Source organism: Sarcophilus harrisii, chromosome 4, assembly GCF_902635505.1.
Source record: "Sarcophilus harrisii chromosome 4, mSarHar1.11, whole genome shotgun sequence".
In the NCBI taxonomy this organism is placed as follows: Eukaryota; Metazoa; Chordata; class Mammalia; order Dasyuromorphia; family Dasyuridae; genus Sarcophilus; species Sarcophilus harrisii.
In genome coordinates this window covers 350847977-350871831 of record NC_045429.1, presented here as the reverse complement: position 1 = coordinate 350871831, position 23855 = coordinate 350847977, and the positions used below count along the sequence as shown (strand labels likewise).

The following is a 23855-nucleotide window of genomic DNA, read 5'->3' as shown; positions in this document are numbered from 1 at the left end:
GCAAGAAAATTTAAGGAATATGGTGGCAAAGTTGAACAAACCACTCAAAATAATGGAATTCTAGTGTAATCTTGAACAAATCACATCAATTATACAATAAGAAGGTTGAACTAGATGGCCCAAGATCCCCTCTAATTCTACACAGATGATCCAATCAATTATAATCAGAAATAACTGTTCTAAGAAGCAGAATAAGCATTAAGTGACCAAGTTAAATGTCAGTTCCATAAGCTTCCAATTAATAAACTGTTCTCAATCATGGTGAAACAAGTTCATTCTCAACCATCAACCATATCCCTTTTTGATTACATTTTCATCTCAAGAGATTATCCATTACTACAATTTAAATGACATAGTTAGGAACTTTCTTTCCCAGCATGTTCTGTTGTACACCTGCTTATTCTGGAGAACAACAGTTACTGTAGGAACTGGGGACAAAGGTGAAAAAGAGAAGTCTCCCAATAATTCATTATTGCTTCCTGCTTTTTAAATTAAACTTGCTCTGGCAGTTCTTACCACTTAACCTACACATTTCATATCTTTATTCACCAGAGAAGAGAAAGATCAACTACAAATCCAAAGAACCTGGGAATATAATAGCATCTGCTATGTGTGCTTTTAAAAAAAAAAAAAAAAAAAAAAAGAGAGAGAGAGAGAACAACAGTTTGAAGGTGGGGAATAGTAAAGTTTTTTCCACTTTCTGTCTCTAAAGGAAACCTCCTATTCCAAGAGAACCTTACACATAGGTAGGCTGACCATCTCTCTTCAATCCCTGGAACGTCTTCTCCTGAGTTAAATTAACCTTTGCTGATAGATATAAAGCTTGTCAATAAATATAAGTCTATAGAAATCAAGTTACAGTTATTAGTGACAAACATCTTTAAAAAGGTTAAACAGCCTCTATACTAAAAGTACTGTTAATAAACTATTTTATCTAGGTTTTATGTGTCTTGAAATTATCCCAAATTACTGATGGTGCAAACTTACTGTATACTTTTAAAGTATACTGCACAAAACTATATAAAAGGAACCTTGCAAATAACATTAAAAAAAAAAAAATCCAAGGTCTATCCCGTCCAAATCCAATCTGTGATACACCTGGCTTTTAAAGAAATCAATGAGTATAAATAAGTTTTCGATTTTAAAAATATTTCTTCTACCTACTCAGTACATTTTTATTAAATAAGAGGGTAAATGGTATTGTTTTACCATTGCCAAACTTTAGAAAAAGGAGGATTACAATTCAAAAGATTATCTGGTAGGCTTTATTCTGTAGTTCAAAAAATAAAAAAGTCCTATCTGCTTTTAAAAAAAGTTCTACATACAATTGTGTGAGAAACTGTACTGCAGAAAATCTGATTAGAATACTAGTTTTCATTTCTTCTTTCTGAGTCACATTTTTCACAATATGACTATTTCTCAATCTAAAAATAAAGGCAGATTCCACCATTAAAATAAAATTTAATATTATGGTCTCTTTGATGCTAAGGTGTATTCTGTTACAATATAGAATGCTTTCCTCCATCCATGCTCAGAAAACTTGGACTAAGTGTTGTTCCTAAGCACCACTGTTTCTTTAGTCTTTCTAAATAGTTTCTTAAACACAGGTTTAAAAAAAAAGAAACAGTTTCTTTTTCTCTTGCATATATCAACAAAGATAATATCAATGGCCTAAAAACAGTAGATTTTTCCAACATGAAGCTTGCTCCTCTGTCCTAGGTGTAGTAACAAAGAGTAAAAGTTAACAAAAATACTCTAAGATGGGAGGAAGGAGGAGTGCAATGGTTAGACATCAATGCCTGACATCAATAATACTTTAATTAAAAATAACAAAGCAAAACAAAAAACCAACTAACTTCTGATGAGCCTGAACTAAAACAGATTGTTCATTTGGGAAAAATATGGTTTCAGCCAAGGTGACAGTGGCCACTGTAGAGGGGGCGTTCCAAGAACAGAGGCTAGAAAAACCTATTCTAGACCATTTCCATAATGCACCTGCCAGCAGACGCAGGCCGGCTTAGCCCGATTCTTGCTACTCAAGCCCTTTTGATAGACTCATAACATTTGGGAAGGTCTAGGTAAGCTAAATGACAGTGAGGACTCGGGAATTCTGCAGGTCAATGGCAAGCCAGATTCTCTCCACCTGGGGGCCCTGTTCCTTTCTGAGATAACCTCCAAGGGATGCCCCTAGCTCCACTGAGCTTAAGCTGGCCTCAATCTCCAGCAGGCCTCGGTGACCCCTGGGCCGTCTCACATAGTCATCCCTCATCCCTGCAACCAGGACTGAAGTCATGCTTTCTAGTTTCTCCGTGGGGAGGGGGAACATCCTCCTTTCCCCCAAGGACCTTGTGCCGTGGTGTGTCCGGTGGACACAGGACCGAGTCATCACGCTCCCCTTTTTGGGGGGGTCCAGGAGAGGTGACCTTCCCTCCCCAGGGGGGAGGGGGAGAAGGAGAAGCAGACAGCTCCCCTCTCCCTTAGAAAGGTGCCCTTCCCGTCGCAGGGAGACGCAGAGGGAGGAGGGAAAGAGCTGCTGCTTTTTTCCACCTACACACACACACACACACACACACACACACACTCACACTCTCCAGGGCGCCAACATAGGGGGGTGCATAGGAAAAAGGGGAAACAGGAGGTGACAACCCCCCCCCACCTCTATGACCTCAGGTGGGGGAGGCGACTCCCGGGAAGAGGAAGGGCCTGTCCGGCTGCGGTGCGCAACACCTGACAGCGGGGCGGCCACGGTCCTCGCCCTCTTGCCCCTTCGCAGGCTCCATCTCTAGATCCCTCACCGCATCTCCCTCCCCTCCTCCCCGCCGCCCGCCTCAACCCCGGCCGGGCCCCCGCTACGAGCCAGGCCCGGAGCCACCCACCCCGCAGCAACCCTAACCCTGGCTCGGGCCCTCGCACCAGCCCCGACGGGCGGCCGGCCGCACCTGGAGATGCTCCTGGAAACGGATGGGCAGGATCTGGGCCATGGCGCTGCCGGGGGCTCCTGTCTGCTCCTGTCACTGGGGCTGAGGGGCTGAGGCCGCCGGGGCTCTTCGCGGGGGGAAGAGGAGGAGGGGAAGGGGGGGAGGTCGGGCGCGGTGAGGCTGCTCTCTTGGGGTGCAGGCGTGGGGGGGGGTAGCTGGCGGGCAGGCAGACGGACGGACGGACAAGCTCTGGCCGGGGGCGGAGGCTCCTGGGGTTGGGAGAGCCGCAATGGCGGAACCGGGCGCAGCGCAGACTCCGGAAACGGCTGAGCCCGGCGGAGGGATTTCTGGGAGAGCACTTCGGCCGGGTCCAGTGCAAAGTACTCCCTCCGCCTTATGTACCCCTCCCCCAAAAAGACGACGCCCGGCCGGGCTCAGGAATTGGGAGCGCAGTGCGCAAGCCAGCCGGTCTCTTTGCTCTGACCAGCGTCGTAGTCCCTTAGGACCTCGAGGGACTATTTTCTGGACTCATCACTTTCCCCTCCCTCTCACTTTTCCTCCCCAACCCCCAACCTTTTTTTTTCATTTTGCCACATCATGCGACTAGGGTGGATCTACGTCATTTCCGTGGGCGGTTTGGGCCCTCCCACATGCTTCCGGGTACACGTGATGCGGGAAGGGAGGGCAAGTAGCTTCGCCGCTGCTTGGGGGGGGGGGGGGGGGGGGGGGGGGGGGGGGGGGGGGGGGGGGGGGGGGGGGGGGGGGGGGGGGGTTCGTTGAGCGCGGGGATCAGGACTAGGAAGAAGCTGCTCCGACGGCGGCGGCGATATTAGTCCTGTGAGAGGGAGAAAATTCCCCTCTCACTCCAACCCGTATTCCGGGGACCGGCCGGCTGAGGTCGGGGCGCCAGCAGGCCTCCACCCTCCTCTCCCCGTGACTAAGGAAAACCGCCTCTGCGTCTCGGAAGGGCGGGCGCGGGGGCCAGGCCTCAACCCAGCCAGCTGCCGGCTCGCCCCCGCCTAATTTCGTGGGTGGGTGCCCCTCGGGAAGATTAAAATCCAAATGCACCTGCCCTGCCTGGGGGGGAAACTGAGGTCCGGGCCGCAGGCCGGGCTTGCCCCTTCATTCATTCATTCGTTCATTCATTCATTCCACAGTTCCTGCTGCAGAGGGGAGGGGGAGGGGAAGTTGGCGGGCACTTGCCCTAGACCAGGTGTGGAGGGAAGTAAGAAGCTATTGAAATAAAGCCTGATCCTTGCCCTAGTGGACCTTGTGATCCTGCGTTCTCGGGGCTTGCTTCAGAGGGCCCATGTCGGGGCTTGCTTCAGAGGGCCCATGGGGAAGCACTGCATTTGAAGTCTAGAATAGGGCTGTGGAATCAAGAGCAGTGCCAGGGTTCAAATCCCATTTCGCTTACTAGTATTAGCTAGCATTTATACAGCTCTTTGAAATTTGCAAAGCCCTTTTACAAATAACGCGAGCCCCACAACAGTCCTGAGAATCAAGTACTATTTACAGTCCTGTTTACAGGCGAGAAAATTGGATAGACATCACACCGCCTAGGGTCTGTTGCATTTGAACTCGGATCTTACGAATTTCAGATCTAACACAACTGAGTCATGTAGCTACTTTTGTGACTTTGAGCAGGTCCTAGTCCTTCTCTGTAGAGTTAACCGAATGTTTGCTAGTCTGTTCTTGTTCTGTGAGTCTCAGTAGGAGAGTAATGAGTGGTGGAGCGTACCTGTGCACCTTGAACAGAATATGACATTTATTATAAAGTGGCCAGTAGCAATAAACTGCTTGGAATCATTTAAAGTTCTGAGAGCTTTATCATCTATGGAAACATGTTTCAACCTGATCTCTTCCCCCATAAACTCACTTCTCTCTAAGGCCCGTAAAGATGTGCTCTAAATTATGACAAGGATTTAAATTAAGCACAAAAAAGATTTAGAATATATTAACAGGCATTGAAAATCACTTGAATATCTTTGTATGGTGCAGACCAAGAGGAAGGGGACTGGACTAGACCTCAAGAATTTTGTTCTTAATTATCAACTTGAAAACATAATATGACATCTAAACAAGGAATCTTCTGAAAGACATGGTTTGTATACTCCATAACGACTTAACATTTATATACCATTTAGAGGAAGATTTATAAGTTACTTATAAAAACGAGGGGCTATGCTAATACCAAACCTATATCTTTAAGGCAGTGAAAACTCTAGTTTTCTCTAATGCAGATGCTGTACATGCACCAAAATCCCTTTTTGCTGCATGCGTTGTGAACTTCAGCTCCTGAAATTCTATGCCAACAGAATACAAACTCTGGCAATTTCTTAAAAAATGGAAATGTTATAGATGTGAGCCCAGTTATATATAGCCTGTCATTAACTAGCCTAGCAAAATGAGGACAGGTCTATTACCAAAAGATGGTTTACCTAGTACAGGCAACAGCAATTTGGAGTCATCTACTGAAATGTAGAATGGTTATAATCCTTGTCAATGGAGAAAGTGCCCAGGCTGAGGAAATTAGGAATCTTGGAAGAAGTAGAAGAAATTAGACTTCCTTTTATTTTTACTTAGAAAGTATATTCTAGAAATTTTGAAACCATGGGGAAAATACTTTGTGGATAGAGGCATAGTAGTAACTTTTAGTGCTCTTTATTAAAGATATTTTAGGAACACAAAGTGTATTATATAAAAATATTCTTGGATTGAAACAAGGTTTTCTATGTTTCACATGTTAATTTGAGTCTTGCTTTGCCTTATTTCCAAATATAGATCATTCTTTCCCATGATAAAAGAAATCTGAAACAGGAGCCAAGACCTTGTTACTGTAGTTTGGGAGTGATTTGCATGGCAGAAAGCCAAGTTGCATTCTTGGACCAAATACCTGAAAATGATAATGAATTTGAACCTATCACCAGCTACCTGCTAGCAAACTCTACCTGAATGTCCAGTTGATACCTCTGAAACTTACCTTTGTCTCTCTTCTTCCCTCCCTGCAATACCTGTGTGTCTCACCATCCAGTTTCATGGTTCTGGAAACAAAAGACTTGGGTTCAAATCCTACCTATTACTACTTGTATCTATTTGTACAAATCACTTAATCTTTCTAGCCTTGGTTTTCTCATCTGTAAAATGAAGGAATTGAATCTTGTGTTCCAAATTTTTTTCTCCCTCCTCTCCTCTTACCCCCTCCCCTAGAAGGCAAATAATCCAATATATATGCTAAACATATACAGCTCTTCTATACATATTTCCACAATTATCTTGCTGCACAAGAAAAATCAGATCAAAAAGGGAAATAAATGAGAAAGAAAAAAGTGCAAACAACCATAAAAAAGTGAATATACTATGTTGTGATCCACACTCAGTCCCCACAGTTTTCTCTCTGGGTACAGATGGTTCTCTCCATCACAGGACCATTGGAACTATCCTGAATCACCTCAGTGTTGAAAAGAGCCACATCCAGCATTGTATAATCTTGTTGCTGCTGTGTATAATGTTGTCTTATCACCCATATTCTTAACAAACTCCTTCCTTACCTGCTAAAATCCATTCAGTTGCTCTTTTCTTATTCTTTTCCAACCCCACTGCAACCACCCTAGTCCAAGGCTTTATCATCTCTTACCCCACATATATCCCCTACTTGTGATCCCTCCATTTCTACCCAGATGCCAATATAGACACAAGTCTGACCATGTTACTACCTGCTCAGAATATTTAAGTGACTCTGTTTCCTCTACAAGCTTCTTAATTTATCCCTTTTCCCCAGACCCTCCCCTCTTTCTAACTTTACTACTATTGTTGAAGAAAACGCAGCTTCCTATTGAGGTAGCTAGGTGGTACACTTGATAAAATGCTAGGTCAGTAATCAACATCTGAGTTCAGATTCCATCAACCTAGGAGTCATTGTCAGCTACTCATTCTCTTTCAACCCCATATCCAGTCTCTTGCCAAAATCTATCAATTTTACCTCCCTTGGTAACTTATCTCAAATATACACCATTTTTTGACACTGCTACCATCATCCAAAGGCCCTTTATCACCACATGCCTGAATTATTGCAATTTCCTGCTGATTGGTCTCCCAGCCACAAGTCTCTTACTACTTCATGCCATCCTCCACTCAACCAAAGTGATTTTCCTAAAGTTTAGGTCAGTCCAATTCAGCCCCCTACTCAATATTGTCTAGTGGTTCCCTATCACCTCCAAGATTAAAAAATATCTATGGTGTTTAAAGCCTTTTATAACTTATATCCCACCCCCCACCTTTGTTTTCCTACACTTCATACCTCCCTCTTATCCAACTATTTAGTTATCCCGTGACACTGCTTTCCTGCTGTTACTCAAAACACAACCTATCCTTCCCCCTTATGTTGTCTACCTTGTACATTCTACATTTCAGCCAAATTAGACTAGTCTCTGTCTAGAACTGTCTAGACATTTCACTTCTGGGCTGTATGCATTTGTACAGTCTATAATGCAATCTTTGTTTTTGATGTTTCTTCCATCAAAGTTCAGCTTAGATGTCATCTCTTCTGCCCTCCCTTTCTCAACTGTTATTCTGCCTGGTTTCTCCTTTTCTTCCTTTACTCTTTGCTTTGTATTAAACTATCTAGCTTGCCTCTAATCCCCAGTAGAATGCCCTTGAAGACAGGGACTTTAATTTTGTGTGTCTTTGTATCACCAGTGCACACAATTTAAGTTGATTTTTCCCTGCAATAATATCTTATTTTTCCAAATACATTTAAAAATCGTTTCCAACATTCATTTTTGTAAGATTTTTCGGTTCCAAATTTTTCTCCCTCCCCAAAACAGCAAACTATCTGTTATAGGTTAAACATATACAATTCTTTTAAACATTTCCTTATCTGTCATGTTGTACAAAAAAAATCAAACCAAAAAAGAAAAATAACAAGAGAGAAAAAGCAAACAAACTCTCTCTGGATGCAGATGAAATTTTCTATCCCAAGTCTACTAGAATGGTCTTGAATCACCACATATAATAGGAATTTAATAAATGGTTGTTGAATATTTAGTGTAAATGTAGATGTATTTAAAGGTTCCCTATGTGTCAAAAACTGTGTTAAATGCTGGGGATACAAATACAAAATGCAGATATTCCCTATACTCAAAAAGGACAAGCTTATAACCAAAATAGAAGAATGGTACTAGAGAGGAATTTTATGATCTTAAGTCACAGGGATGGTAACTGGATCATTAGGATAGTTCAACTGACACAGTGTTTGCAGAAACAAAGGAAGGAATGGAATTACCTCCAATGCTTATTTCCAGAACAAGGCAGGGGAGGCATTACCCACAATGGCAAGACAGCTGGAAATAAATGTCAGGGATAAAGAATGACCTCACAGATGAGGTCAGGAATAACCCAGCTTGATGACCTTGCTAAGATTGCTATAGACCACTAATGGGACAGGTGCCATATCTTTCATTGTCCATGAAAGTATCCATGCTGTTTAAATAATTCCCTCAAAGTCCTTGTCTTCTGGCAAGCCAAGGTCTGGATTCTTTTTCCTGTCAGGAAATATCTTCTTAGTAGCAGAGACTTCTGCTACCAGTTAGTTGGAATCTGAGACCCAACTTCTCAAAACTAGACTAGATCTGTCTATCTCAGGCCCACTTTTCATTCATCTCTTCTCTTAGGAAGACACAAAGGAACAAGGACACACACTCTGCCATGTGGGAATAGCTGTTTTTTCTGTTGGCACCAGGGAACTTCCACACCCCTTACTGGAAGTCCCAGGCAGCAACAGAGTTGTATGCCACACATTCTGGAATAGAACAGAAGCACCTTTTAAACTGATAACCTGCCTTCCATGCCATTAGTAAGTCAAGTAGTATGACTTTGGCACAGTTGTCCATTTCCCCAATTCTCTTTGAAACAAAAATAAGACTTCTAAACAGATAATTTTTATTTGGGTTGTTCTGCAAATCAATTATTTTCATAGTTAGCTTTTTGTTATTGTTGAGGCAGAATTGCCTCATATATCCCTCCTTCATTAAATTGTCATTAATGAGTAGTCTCAGATTTGCAAATTGTGTCATTTTTAGTTGTAGCTTGAGGTCTTTTGCTTTTTTCCCCACAACTTCTTGTAGAATTGAAATAGACTTGTATTATTCTTATTCCTTTTCCTTTATATTTTAATATTTTGACCCTCTTGCCACTTGTAGAATTGTTTCTCATTAAACTCATTCAGTTTAAACACTTTGTGAGATAAAGCTCGTATGGTACTTTCTTTCTACTTCCCACCACCTTACTCCTATCTATCCTGGAAAAGTGTGACCCAACAAGTTTTTTTCCTGTTCTACCTTCCTCCCCTACCTCCACCTCTGATCTGTTCACCTCTGTGCTATTGCCAAGCTCAGAAAGTCAGTCAGAGGACCAAGGTTCACTCAATACCTATAGCCTTTACCCCATGACACAATTGTTGTGGAAACAATCTGCAGTACATCTGATCTCAAACTTCCCATGCCCAATTAATGTGACAACATGAAGGGATATAGAAACGATCAGCTTTCCAATGTACCTCAGGAAAGATCTAAACAAAAGAACTGATGGTAAAGAAAACAAAAGTAAGATATTCAGCTTAAAAAAAAAAAAGGATCCAGAAGCCCACAGAGTTTGGGAAAGGGGATGCACCAAGAGAGTGAGCCCAACCCTTAGTAAATGGGCTAAAGCTTTCCAACTTTAGCAACAAGTATACCTGGGAAAATTCACATAAACAGGAGGAAAAAAAGAATACAACAGACACACAAAAGCACCATTGGTGGAGCTATGAAATGATCCAACCATTCTGGGGAAAAAATAAACTCTGCATACCCTTTTGGCCAGCAATATCACTATTATGCACTTATTTATACCTACATACATGCATACTCCCCACAAAGAATTCAAATTGAAAAAGGGCTCCAGCTGCACAAAATTGTAGCAGTATTTATTGTTAAAGCAAAGTACTGAGGAAAACAATGGGTGTCCGTTTACTGGGGAATAGCTGATATATTTATCATGCAATACAGTAGGGAATAGGGACTAGATCTGTGATTTAAGAGATTTAGGGAATTCCCAGGTGAAGAAACTTTTCCAATTCATATCCACATATCTACAATTATAAAGAGTTATATAGCATTAAGAAGTTATGTGACTTAACTATGATTGATATAATACTAACTACTATTCCAAAAGACTAACAATGATTCATGCTTCCCACTTCTTCCCATGCAGGTAATAGACTAAAGATACACAATGAGACATTTCAGACATGGACAAAATGTAAATTTGTTTTGCTTATTTGTATTATAAGGAAAGGCTTTTATCAGAGAAGTGGGAAGAAGTAGGACACGATGATACTAATATTTTAAAAAATGACTGAAGCATTACAAAGTACATAGAAGAGAACAGAAAGAAGCTTAAAAGAGAACAGTCAAGCAAAGCAATGTTGGAAATATGTTAAATTCAATTTTTTTTAATGAGTTGATAATTAATATTTGGTGTCATATACAGTCTCATCTTCCTTATTTTTGGAAAAGTTCATATAAATGTCACAGTTATAACAAAAAATAAATGAAAATTAGGAAAAATTGTTGTGATGTGTTATGAGAATTATAATAATATTTTTTCAAATTAATTAAATTTCTACATATTTTGGAATTTGAAAAACAAGGTTTAGGTTGATTTTTGCTCATCTTCAAGTCAAGGGACAAAGTTTATTGTAATTGTAACTCCAATTGAAGCAGGCCAAGTTCCAAAAGGATCTGGCAAAGAACCAGGAGCAAGAAAACAAATGTATTAGGAAAAGACAGAAATCTGGCTCTTCACTTCACTGATAAGCTAATTTTATAGCCTAGAGGTAGAACTGAGAAGTCTGGTATGCACTTCATCATTTGTCTCAGAAATCTCGTTATCACTGACCAACAGATTACTATCTGGAAGTTAACAAAGTTTCTAGGACTATATCATAATATTCCTAAATCCAGGAGACTTTAGGGTTATTGACAAACATATTTTTGGAACAATAGCATGCCTTAAGTCTGGAGGCCTCAGGATGACTACTGTACTTCATCAAGAACTCACCATTTGACAAAAATTGGTGGAAAAACAAGAAAATCATATGTCAAAAACAAGGAGCAATATTTCACACCAAGATATACCAAGATATCAAGATAAGGTCTAGATGGATATATGGGTTTGAACAAAAAAGGCGACACCATAAGCAAATTAGAAGAGCAAGGAATAGTTTACCTGTCAGATTTATGGAGAAGAGAAGAAATTATGACCAACCAGAGACAGAAAACATTATGAAATGCAAAGTGGATAATTCTGATTACATTAAATTAAAAAAATTTTATATAAACAAAACTAATGAAACAAGATTAGAAGGAAAGCAGGAAGCAACCCTTCCCATAGCGGAACAGAATTAGTGTCTATTACGCGTTTCTAGGTGGGCCCATAGCTAGAGGGTAGAGTGTACTTGCAGAATCTTTTCAGTAAACAGGTAAAATCCCAAAGTAGACCCTAGGCAGAATCACTGAGCACTTTAGGGATTAGTCTTCTCTGTTGTTAGTTTGTAAGTATTTTTTACCTTATGGAGTTCCTTTTTTTTATTGGCACATAATTTATTTTGTGGAAATTTTAAGAATGAAAGGATTCTGAAGAAAGTATCTAATTTGCCACATTGTTCATCCCATGACCCAGAAGTTCCCATATTCTCAATTCCCAGTTCTCTGGGATCTTGGAGAAACTCAAGTGGCTACCCTAATACTTTTCAGTTTATTACCTTCACAACTGTTCAACATATCCATATTACAAAAGAAACTGAAGTCCAGGAATTGCCTGTTGTCACATAATCAATAAGTGTTAGAGATGAGATTCAAATCTAGTTTTTTCTCCATTTAGTGCAGAATTTGTTAACTTGGTATCTTCAAATGATCCATGAACTTAGATGGAGGAAAATGTATTTTTATTTTTAACTAACCTCTCTAACTGAAACCTAGCATTTTCTTCAATTATGAATTTTTTTAAAAGAAATTTATTCTACAAGGGAATACATAATATAAAAAAGTCATGAACTTCTGGCCTAGTGTTTGTTTCTCCATATGCATCTATGTAAAAGATTCTGCCACATTAAAAGGTATTTTTCAAATATCAATTCCTAATGATGCTGCTTGTTATTTAGTCCAATCTAATGCAATAGAAGTTTCTGCCTTTAAAATTTTGGCTGTGAGACATTTGCAGAAGCCTGACTTGGCTGAAGACAAAATTCTTCCCATTTTTCACTTTATCTTTTCTAAATGGAAATAGCTTCTATTAATTAAATTTGATTCAATAAATATTTATTAAATAATTAGTATATGTCAATCATTGTGCTAGTTACAGGAAATACAAAGACAAATGAATTTGTCCTCCTTGAGGAAACAACTAGTGCACAGATAAATCAAAATAAATTTAAAGTAATAGGGGCTGGGCATTAACAACCAGGGAAATGAGAAAAGGTTTCTTGTAGCAGGAACCACTTCTTGAAAGAAGCTAGAGGTTCCAAGAGTTAAAGGTGAAAAGAGAATATTCCAGGCATGGGGGAGTGTCCAGACTAAGATATGGAGGCAGTAAATGGATTATAAAGTCTGTGAAAGGAAGTAAAAATATAGTCAATCTGGAAACAATATATAGGCAAATTATGAATGTTTTGAAATATCAGAGGAATTTGTTCTTTATTCTAGAGGCCATGGGGAACCTCCGATACTTTTTGAATAAGTCAATGATAAAGACCTGTGCTTTAGAAATAATAATTAGATATCTATGTCTAGTATAGATTGTAAAGACACTGCAGCAGTTCAAGCAAGAACTAACAAATATTTGAATTATGAGAATTATGGGGAAATGGGATGATTGTAAGAGATGTACAAGTAGAACTGATAAAATCTGACAATTTACTCAGTGTGGCAGGTGAAGGATATTGATTAGCTCAGGAATACTCCAGTAGTCAGATGAAAATGTGATACTGAAGCCCAATATATTTGAACCTATGGGAACTTGATAAAATACTGCGACAGTGTGTAGAGATTTCAAAAATCATTTTTATCACTACTTGGAACACCTAACAAAATTTACTGATTCAGATGCCATATCGTTTTATATAACAATATGACTATCGTGTAATTTTCATAAATTTTAGGCTAATTAGCAATCTAGGAATTCCCTTAAAATATTTCCTTTATATTTTAATTTTTTATTTAAAAATTTCAATTTTGCTTGAAAATTTTCTTGGGAATTTTTTCCTGGCAAATAGAAAAATAAGGTACTGAAATAAGGTAAATGCTCACAAACTGAAGCAATATTAACAATTATCAGATGGTACAAATGACATTATTTTGAATACTCTAGGAGATGAGAAAACAGAATACTAAGAAAGCGTGCTTATTGAACTTAGGAAACAAAAAATTTCTTTTTTGGGGGGGGGATTGTAGGGGAGATATAGAACACAGCCATAGTGGAAATGGCTGTACTTTATTAATAAGATGTATAAATAATACTGTGGGGGCCATAGGACAAAAGCTCCTTGTTTGCACAGATTCTTTAGCTTGTGCTCATTTTTGCCCTCAGGATACACTGTTCTTTGTAGGAATTTTATTGTGTACAAGGTATGTGGGAGAGAGAAGGGACATGATCCTAAATAGTTGATGAATTTTTATGTTGTATATGCAATGGAATATTTTGTTTCATTCCATTAATAAGGGTTCCAGAGATTGGTTAGGCTGATAGCTTTAAATCTACTTAAAAAGGTCACCTTTGATGCCCAAGCATTTACATTGCAAACATGGACATTTTCTTGTTTACTACTGTAAATGATTCTATCAGATCTTAGATTTCTGGAATAAGTTTAAACAATGTGGCCAAGTTATCAGTAACTCAGGTAAATGGCCTTCCTTTTTTCTATATCTTCTTATACCTAAAAACCTATCAATAAGAGAACATTGTGTGACTTCAGGGAGAAAGTAATTACAGTTAGCCAGGTCTATGGACTTGTTGGTTTATCTGCTACTTTTAGGATTGCTGCTCCCCTTTAATACATATGTGTCAATGAGGGGATGAAGAAATAGGGAGGCACCTCTCAGTACCCTTTTATTATGGGGTTCCTTCATTTTCTTTCCAACTCCACTCACACATTTCAAATCTGATCTGCAGTGACTAGGAAATGAGATCAGAGAATTGCCCACCACTGAAATGGTCTGTATGTGAATTGTTTCTGCAGAATGCTTGCCATGGACAAAAACATTTATATTGAAGCAGTATTCAGACACATGGTTTTTGCCATTTATCTGGCAGCTTTGAAGCATCTCCGATCCCTAGGGAGGCTGGCTTGAATCATAGCAGGGTTGAACTAGGTCTGTATCTTTTGAAGCATCTGTGAGACCTTTTCTTTTTCTTTTTTTGAAGGTACAGGAAGGAATCAAACATCACATAAGATCCACAAGTCACTTAACATTTAGTGAGTTCCTACTGTGTTTTGGGAAGTGGAGTAGGCTCTTTTGTGTAACATGAAAGACATGAGAGGATAGTAATAATATATAGGGATAGATAATATATACATAAAAGAATGATTTTTATAAAGCCTTATGCAAGGCTTTGTAATCAAAATCATTGAACATGAAGCATTTGAGTTATGAGTAACCAGCACTGTCTCTAAAAGGCTTTGAGATGCCCAGGATCATCCTTGGCCTGGACTTGCATGCAATACATATATATGTGTGTGTGTGTGTGTGTGTGTGTGTGTATATGTATTTATCTCTAAGGCTTATTATAATATATATGTGTGTGTCTTATTAACTGTGGGATACAAGGATTATCTCTAAGCCTCAGTTTCTTCATTTGTAAAGTAGAGAAAATAATACATGCACCACTTACTGTAAGGATTGTGTGAGGAAAACAATTTGAAGAATTTAAGTTGTCATTTTTATGAGACTGAAACAAATTTCACTGTTTTAAAATTCTGTACCATTACCACAGCCTTAAAATTGAAAAATCAAGTTAAAATAAATGTTAAAGGTAACTTTGAAGGGGAAAATGTTCTACAAAGAAATCTGAGGCTTGGTTGGAGTTTTAGCAAAGGAACATATCTATTCATATCCTTGACAAAAAGAGTAGCCAAAATAGTTTGTGAATTAGTTCTTTCATCCTTTGTTTTTTCAAAGAGGATCAATGACATTACAGGATGATGTCTTGACTTGTGCATGAATTGGATTTAAGTGAGGCAGAGTTGCCCAAAGTCATCAGCCTCACTTTCTTTTCCAGAATCATCTCAGTCCAATGATAAGACACAGGTCAAGATATTATTCTTTGTTACAAGGAAGAAGAGGGGAATGTTAAGAAATGATTCTAGAGCATTCAGAGCAAACATTATTGTACATTGTTGTAAATATAGATGATTTAGGCCACTAAAAAGACCTTACAATAAATCCTGAAAATTACTTTTGTTATAAAAACCTAACTCACTGAGGTGCTACTCTATTGCTTCTCTGTAATTATGGAGATAACAATGCTGTGTTCTTGAAGATTACAGCAGCAAAATTCAAACTCTTCCAAGTCTTGTTAAGCTGGACAAACTTCAGTGAGAAGTTAGGTAATGAATTTTCTATGTATATTGTCTAAGGACCAGCCTAGCTAAATTCAGTAAGAATCATCACTAGGTTGTATGTAGGATGATGAATATTTTAGTCAATTTGAAGACTGAGTCTGAGGGTATATGATCTGTATTGGCAAATAGTACCCAGACCAACAAAAGTCATAGATCCTAATATTAGTTTGTCATTTGTCTCAAAAAAAATGAAGTCTAGGATGAGTGCATACCAAAAAATGGATTAGTTATTTTCTGGTTTTCTGTGGATTAGTGTAATGGGCTAAGGCTTGAGTTGATGCACTGAAGTCCCAAGCATGTGAGACTAAATAGTAATTGGACTATATTCTATTAATATATATGCTTGGAGAAAGAATGGCCTCTGCCCACTCTCTGTACAAGTCCTGATGTGTTGTATAGGAAATGATGATTTTGGTGAATGGAGGCAGAGGGGCAGGAAGAGAGGCTGAGAGAGACTGCTGGCTGGGTTCGGCTCTGGTGGCTTCTGGTCTTGTGGCTTCTGATCTGGCTGGCTTCTTGACTCAGATGCACACATTGCTATTGCCAATTCCCCTTTTACCTCCAACCCTTCTTCACCTCTACTGAAAATAAAGATTGAAGATTTTCCCTTAACCTGAATTCCTGACTCCGGCTGATTTTAAAATATGCAGTCATCACAGATTAGAATTAAAATAAATATGGGTTTACTAGACAGCTACTATTCTTCATTCAAAATATTGATTAAATACATAGGACAATGAAATGTCACCTTGACATTAAGTGACCTGTATTCTTATTATTTATTCTAAGGCTGCTACTAACATTTCTGATCATTTCATCTCAACAAGCCTCTGGGAAACAAAAAGGCTTTCCATATTGTGTAGAGTCTAGAAATGACCTGACAAAAGAAAAGGACTCATATGTACAAAAATATTTAAAGCTGCTCTTTTTGTGATGACAAAGAATTGGAAATCGAGGGGATACCCTTCAACTGAGGAATGGCTGGACAATTTGTAGTATAAAATTGTGATGGAATACTATTGTACTATGAGAAATGAATAGGATGGTTGGGAAGAGCTATGTGAACTGATGCAAAGTGAAGTGAGAAGAATTAAGAAAACAGTGTACCTTATAACAATGATATTATAATGATCAACTGCAAAAGACTTACCTACTATATCAATACAGCAATCTAAGACATTTCAAAGGACTCATGATGAAAAAATGCTATCCACTTTCTGAGAAAGAACTAATAAACTCTGAGTGCAGATTGAAGTATATTGTTTTTAGCATTTTTTTGGCAACTTGTTTAATGTAGAAATATATTTTGCATGAGTTCACATGTATACTGGGTATTACATTGTTTGCCTTCTCAATAAATGGGGGAGGGGAATTTGGAACTCAGAATTTTAAAAAATGAATGTTAAAAAAAGGAAAGAAATGATCTGATGTATTCTCTTGACTAATTCAAGTTTATGTCCATTGTTATAATAGAAAAATGAAAAATTCAGTTCCTGGGAAAGGAATTTAGTCTAGCTGCAAATTGACCAAAAGACAAAGATCACAATCATGAAGAACAATCACCAGTGAGGGAGACAGAGTTGAAAATCATTTAAGATTATTTTGTTTTGAAACTGGCCTGAATCATCTTTGTTGAAAAAAGCCTCATCCATCAGGATCTATCATCATATAATCTTGCTGTTGTTGTGTACAATGTTCTCCTAGTTCTATTCACTTCACTTAGCATTAGTCATTAACTTATTTTTTTATTAAAGCTTTTTATTTTCAAAATAAATGCATAGATAATTTTCAACATTCACCTTTGCAAAACCTTATGTTCTAAAATTTTTTCCCTTCCCTTCCCTCTACTTACTCCCCTAGATGGCAAGTAATTCATATATATTAAACGTGCAGTTCTTCTATACATATTTTCACAAGTATCAGGCTACACAAGAAAAATCAGATAAAAAAGGGAAAAAATGAGAAAGAAAACAAAATGCAAGCAAACAACAATTAAAAAAAAGATGAAAATACCATATTGTGATCCACACTCAACCCCACAGTCCTCTCTCTGGGTGCATTTTCCAGCTTCTAGCCACTACAAAAGGGGCTGCCACAAACATTTTGGCACATACAGGTCCTTTTCCCTTCTTTAGTATCTCTTTGGGGTATAAGCCCAGTAAAAACACTGCTGGATCAAAAGGTATGCACAGTTTGATAACTTTTTGAGCATAGTTCCAAATTGCTCTCCAGAATGACTGGATGTATTCTCTGTGAGCTTATTTTTAAAAATATTTCAAAAACTATATTTCAATATATGTGATTGCTTATGTAAATTTAAGTATTTTGTTTTGAGTATTTTAAAATGTTATTTTAGAAAGAGATTCATAGTCTTCACCATAGAATGTTAAGATGATCAGAAAATTCATTTTCTTTTTTCTGGACCCTTGATGCAGACTCATACACCAACACCATGGTTTTCAAAACTATTATTCTACAGCATAAAACAATTTGCAGCACAATATGGGATGGGGGAATGGGTTTAAAATAGCATTAGGATGCATCAAATTAGCATTATGAAATTAAACCTCGGCATGCCCAGTAATATTTGAAAAGTTATTTCAAAACATTTTCCAACTAGAGACTAATTTATATTAAAGACTTCCTGTCAGCAAAGTTCTAGGATAATGTCTCCCTTTATAGTCTGAAGCAACTCCTAGCTAAAAGCAATGAGGTTTCTTAAAATGAAATAAATGGAATCATTAGGAGGCCCTGAGCCAGAGAAAACGTTGGAAAAAGCATAAAACTTGGTGAATGGAGATCCTGTGAAGCCCCATTTAGATATAATCTAATTTAGCATTAGGAAATTAGCAGCACTGGGATTATATCCCAAAGAGATTATAAAGAAGGGAAAGGGACCTGTATGTGCACGAATGTTTGTGGCAGCCCTTTTTGTAGTGGCTAGAAACTGGAAACTGAATGGATGTCCATCAGTTGGAGAATGGCTGAATAAATTGTGGTATATGAAAATTATGGAATATTACTGTTCTGTAAGAAATGACCAACAGGATGATTTCAGAAAGGCCTGGAGAGACTTACACGAACTGATGCTGAGTGAAATGAGCAGGACCAGGAGATCATTATATACGCAACAATAATACTAGATGATGACCAGTTCTGATGGATCGGGCCATCCTCAGCAACAGATCAACCAAATCATTTCTAATGGAGCAGTAATGAACTGAACTAGCTATACCAGAAAAGAACTCTGGGAGATGACTAAAACCATTACATTGAATTCCCAATCCCTATAGTTATGCCCACCTGCATTTTTGATTTCCTTCATAAGCTAATTGTACAATAATTCAGAGTCTGATTCTTTTTGTACAGCAAAATAATGTTTTGGTCATGTATACTTATTGTGTATCTAAGTTATATTTTAATATATTTTAACATCTACTGGTCATCCTGACATTTAGGGGAGGGGGTGGGGGGGTAAGAGCTGAAAAATTGGAACAAGAGGTTTGGCAATTGTTAATGCTGTAAAGTTACCCATGTATATATCCTGTAAATAAAAGGCTATTAAATAAAAAAAAATTAAAAAAAAAAAAAAAAAAAAAAAAAGGAAATTAGCAGCATGTTTATTATGGCACCACATTTATTAAAAACAAAAGGCAACTTAGCTATATGTTATACACATTTGTTAAGAAGAACTTTTCCCCTCAGAAGAGCCAACTTCACTAGCAAAGGCAATTGATTGGCTTCAATGGCACCATAAACTTTTGTAAAAACCCTGTGTTCTAAGCACGAAAGTCTACAGCAGTCTTTCTTTCTCCCAGGGTCTATCAAGTGCCTGTCAACAAAGTTTGGTTTGAATATAAAGAACTAAGAGAAAAGATAACCTGCTTCCAGAGTTCAAAAGGTTGCAGGTAAGCATAGACTTAAATGGAAGAGCTTCAATCATGATCATCTCCTTTTGAAAGATTGCAAAATCTATGCCTCTCAGCTAGACTTCTTTCCTGAACCACAACCATGAATCTCTCTATTCAATGCCTTCTAGGCAACTATTTCTACCTTTTTTCCCTTTTTTTTTTTCTTGAGGCAATTGGGGTTAAGTGACTTGCCCAGGGTCCCACAGCTAGGAAGTGTTAAGTGTCTGAGATCATATTTGAACTCAGGTCCTCCTGTCTTCAGGGCTGATGCTCTATCCATTGCGCCACTAGCTGCCCCACTCTTAGTACTTCTTAATCTGAATTCAACTTTCTCTAAAAACTAATTTTCTCTTTGGAATTTCCATTTCTAATACTCAGATTTAAGGCCTCTTAAATCCTAGCTTCTTAAACTGTGAGATCTCATAATTGAATTTGGGGGTTGCAAAATTATGATTTATTTTCAGTAAATGTTTGAGTTATATATCTATTTTATATATCTTTATATGTGGGGTCATGTAAAAATATCTCAGACAAAAAGGGGTTTTAAGTGGCAAAAGTTTAAGAAGCCCTGCTCTAAACCATCCTAGGCTTGTCTGTCTCCCTCTGCCTCCATCACATCTAATTATCCATCAGACTTTATCACTATTTCTTTCATTCCATCTTTTATAGTCATCTCTTTTTTTCTATTATTGTAGGCATCTCCCCCCGACTTAGTCATCACCTCATACCTAGACTATTAAAAATCTCCTAATCAGTCATATTCTGTCTCTGCTCACCTCTAATTTATCCTATGTAATACTGGCCAAAATGATCTTCCTAAAACTGTTTTGCTCATGCCGCCCCATGGTTCAAAAGCCTTCAAATGGAAAAGTCCAAATTTCTTAGCCTGTCATATCTCTCCATTTTGACCCTCACCTAATTTTCCATTACTCCCTATTTCTGAAACTACTGTCATTGTGAAGGCATTTTATTTCCTTTTATAGAATTGTCATCACTTTACCTCAATCATTCCTGCTGTCAAGGACTTCCAAGATATCAAGAAACCTATAGTCTGTAGCACTTCAACAACTCCCTGGAGTTGGAGACAAAAGCTATGTTCAAAAATATTTCCTATCCCCAGCTGTACCAGACCTAAAACTATATTACAAAGTTAAAGTCATCAAAACATTTGGTACTAAGAAATAGAGTAATAGATTAGTGGAATAGTTTAGGTTAACAAGACACAATTGTCAATGATTATAGTAATATAGTGTTTGATAAAACCAAAGACTTCAGCTTCTGGGATAAAAACTCACTATTTGACAAATTACTGGGAAAATTGGAAATTTGTATGGCAGAAATTAGGCATTAACCAACACTTAACACCTTATACCAATATAAGGTAGAAATGGGTTCATTATTTAGACATAAAGGGTGATACTATAAACAAATTAGAAGGAGAGGGGATAGTCTATCTCTTAGATCTGTGGAGAAAAAATATATGGCCAAATAAGAACAAGAGAATATGAAATGCAAAATGAATAATTTCGATTATATTAAATTATATTAAAAAGGTTTTGTACAAACAAAAGCAATGCAGCCAAGATTAGAAGGGAAGTGGAAAACTAAGGTGGGGGGGGGGGGATTTTACATACAAGGATTCTGATAGAGATCTTATTTCTAAAATATATAGAGAATTGACTCAAATATGTAAGAATACAAGCCATTCTCCAATTGATAAAGAGTCAAAGGATATAAACAATTTTCAGATAAAGAAATTAAGTCCACTTCTAGTCATATGAAAAAAATTCTCAATCACCATTGATCAGAGAAATGAAAGTTAAGACTACTCTAAGGTATCACTACATTCTCAAATTGGCTAAAATGACAGGAAAAGATAATAATAAATGTTGGAGGGGATGGGGAAAAGTGAGACACTAATATATTGTTGGTGGAATTGTGAATTGATACAATCATTCTGAAGAACAATTTGGAACTATGCCCAAAAGGCTATCAAACTGTGCATATCCTTTGATCCAGCAATGTGTTCATTGAGTTGTATCCCAAAGAGATCATAAAAAAGGGAAAAGGACCCATATTGCAAAAATGTTTGTGGCAGCCCTTTTTGTAGTAGCAAGGAACTGGAAGCTGAGTGGATAGTCATCAGTTGAGAAATAGCTGAATATAAGTCATGGTATATGAATGTTATGGAATATTATTGTATATAGGAAACAATCAGCAAGTTAATTTCAGAAAGACTTGGAGAGACTTACATGAACTGATGCTTAGTGAAATGAATAGAATCAAGAGAACATTGTATTCAGCAACAATAAGATTATGTGATGACTAGCTGTGGTAGACTTGGCTCTTTTCAACAATGAGGTGATTCAGGTCAATTCTAATAGATTTGTAATGGAGAGAGCCATGTGCATCCAGAGAGGTCTTTCAAGACTAAATGTGGATTATAACATAGTATTTCCACCTTTTTTGTTGTTGTTTGTTTACTTGTTTTTTTCTTTTACATTTTCCCCATTTTGATCTGATTTTTCTTGTGCAGCATGATAAATGTGGAAATATGTTTAGAAGAATTGTATATGTTTAACCTATATTGGATTACTTGCTGTCTAGGAGAAGAAGGAGGTAAAGAGAGGGGAGGGAGAGGGGGAAGAAAAATTTGGAACACAAGGTTTTGTAAGGGTGAATATTGAAAATTATGTTTGCATGTATTTTGAAAAATAAAAAAGCTATTATTATTAAAAAACATAAGTTATCACTAATTGACATTTCGGTATCTGATACAATCTTAGGCCTACCATCTGCTGATTTGTACTATGGTCTATGTTGGTATAACCACATTGTCTTTTTTTTTACTTCATAGTATTTTTCCTATTATATATAAAGATATTTTTCTACATTCATTTTTGTAAGATTTTAACTCTAATTTTCTCTCTCCTTCCTTTCACCCCCTTCCCCCCAGACAGCAAGCAATCTGATATAAGATGTACAGTCATGTTAAATGTATTTACATATTTGTCATGTTGTGAAAAAAGCCTTAGAACAAAAGGGGAAAAACCAGGAAAAAGAAAAAACCAAAACAAATAAAAATAATATGCTTTGATCTGCATTCAGACTCTATAGTTCTTTCTCTGGATGTGGTCAGCATTTTTCACCCAAGTCTATTGAAACTGTCTTGGATTACTATATTGTTGAGAAGAGCTAAGTCTATCATAGTTGATCATCACACAATGTAAGTCTTTCCATGTTTTTCTGAAATTCATCTACTCATTATTTCTTATAGCATAATAGTATTCTATCATAATCTTTTGCCACAATTTGTTCAGCCATTCTCCAATTGATGAATATTACTCAATTTCCAATTCTTTACCACCACAAAAAGAGCTGCTATAAATATTTTTGTATATGTGGGTCCTTTTTTCTCTTTTATGATTTCTTTAGTATACAGACCTATTAGTTAACTATTTTAAGTCTTAAGAAAAGCAAAAGACAAACTTGCCAGGAATAAAGAGTGCTTTGGGCAGATATGGGCTTGCAGATGATACAGAAAAAAGATGTTACATGAAGGAGAACTACAACAGCAAAAATGATGATAGCATCAATCTCTTTGGATCTGATGATGAAGAACAAAGTGAAGAAGCAAAGGGCCTAAAACAGGAAAGTCTTGCTCAGTGTGAATCAGAGAAATAAAAAAAAAAAAAAACACCCTGAAACTGTTTAAAAAGCCTTCCCTCTTTGGAATGATGGATGAGAAAGACATGGCAAAATGGAAGGAATGTATCAGAAGCATTCAGCTTGTTCTAGGGATCTTCTAAAATGAATGAATGTGACCTGGCATCCAAAAATCTCAAATACACTGTGTAACTGAAGATAATAAAGTTGAAAGTGATATGCTGAAGGAACAGGTAATTGCCTTTGAAAACTATGTGTTATCCATGGATGTTGCTGCCTTGAATAATATTTAAAATCTACCATCCTTGAAATTTTAATTTATAAATAAAATAAAATAATTTATAAATAAAATTTACTGGTAAGTAAAAATGAATGCATAGCATTTCTCCCTTGCTCATCTTACATCACTCAGACATCTCCTTCCATTGTATCCTCCTCAGGTAAAGAGCCCTCCTTAACAAGGCAAATCACTCTGTGTGTCCTGAATTCTATTCCCTCCTGATTTCTCTAGAAAATTCTTCCACTATTCTTCCCATTATCTTCCATCCTTGTCTGCTGTTTGTCTTTCTATTTCTTAAAAAATCCTCAAGTGTATCTGATCACTTTTTTTTTTAAACTACTACAATAGCCTTCTAACTACTCTCCCTGCCTCAAGTCTTTCCCCACTAGCTCCTCCTCCACTCAGTAGAGCAGCCAAAGTGA

General features: G+C 37.6%; 1 protein-coding gene and 1 pseudogene across 2 annotated transcripts in view; one reads left to right on the top strand and one right to left on the bottom strand.

Moving 5' to 3' along the window:
- The window catches only part of CLTC (clathrin heavy chain), a 78058-nt gene extending 74623 nt beyond the window's left edge, over positions 1–3435 (bottom strand). Inside the window, exon 1 of one of the 2 annotated variants that reach the window (XM_031966508.1) lies at positions 2940–3435. In XM_031966508.1, the coding sequence (XP_031822368.1) occupies positions 2940–2981 (42 nt within the window). In that variant the 5' untranslated portion in view covers positions 2982–3435. The remainder of the gene's footprint in view (positions 1–2939) is intronic. The other variant, XM_031966509.1, reaches the window with a different exon arrangement.
- An 80-nt stretch (positions 3436–3515) lies between these two features.
- Positions 3516–23446, top strand: LOC111720470 (annotated as a pseudogene).
- Positions 23447–23855: the final 409 nt, after the last annotated feature.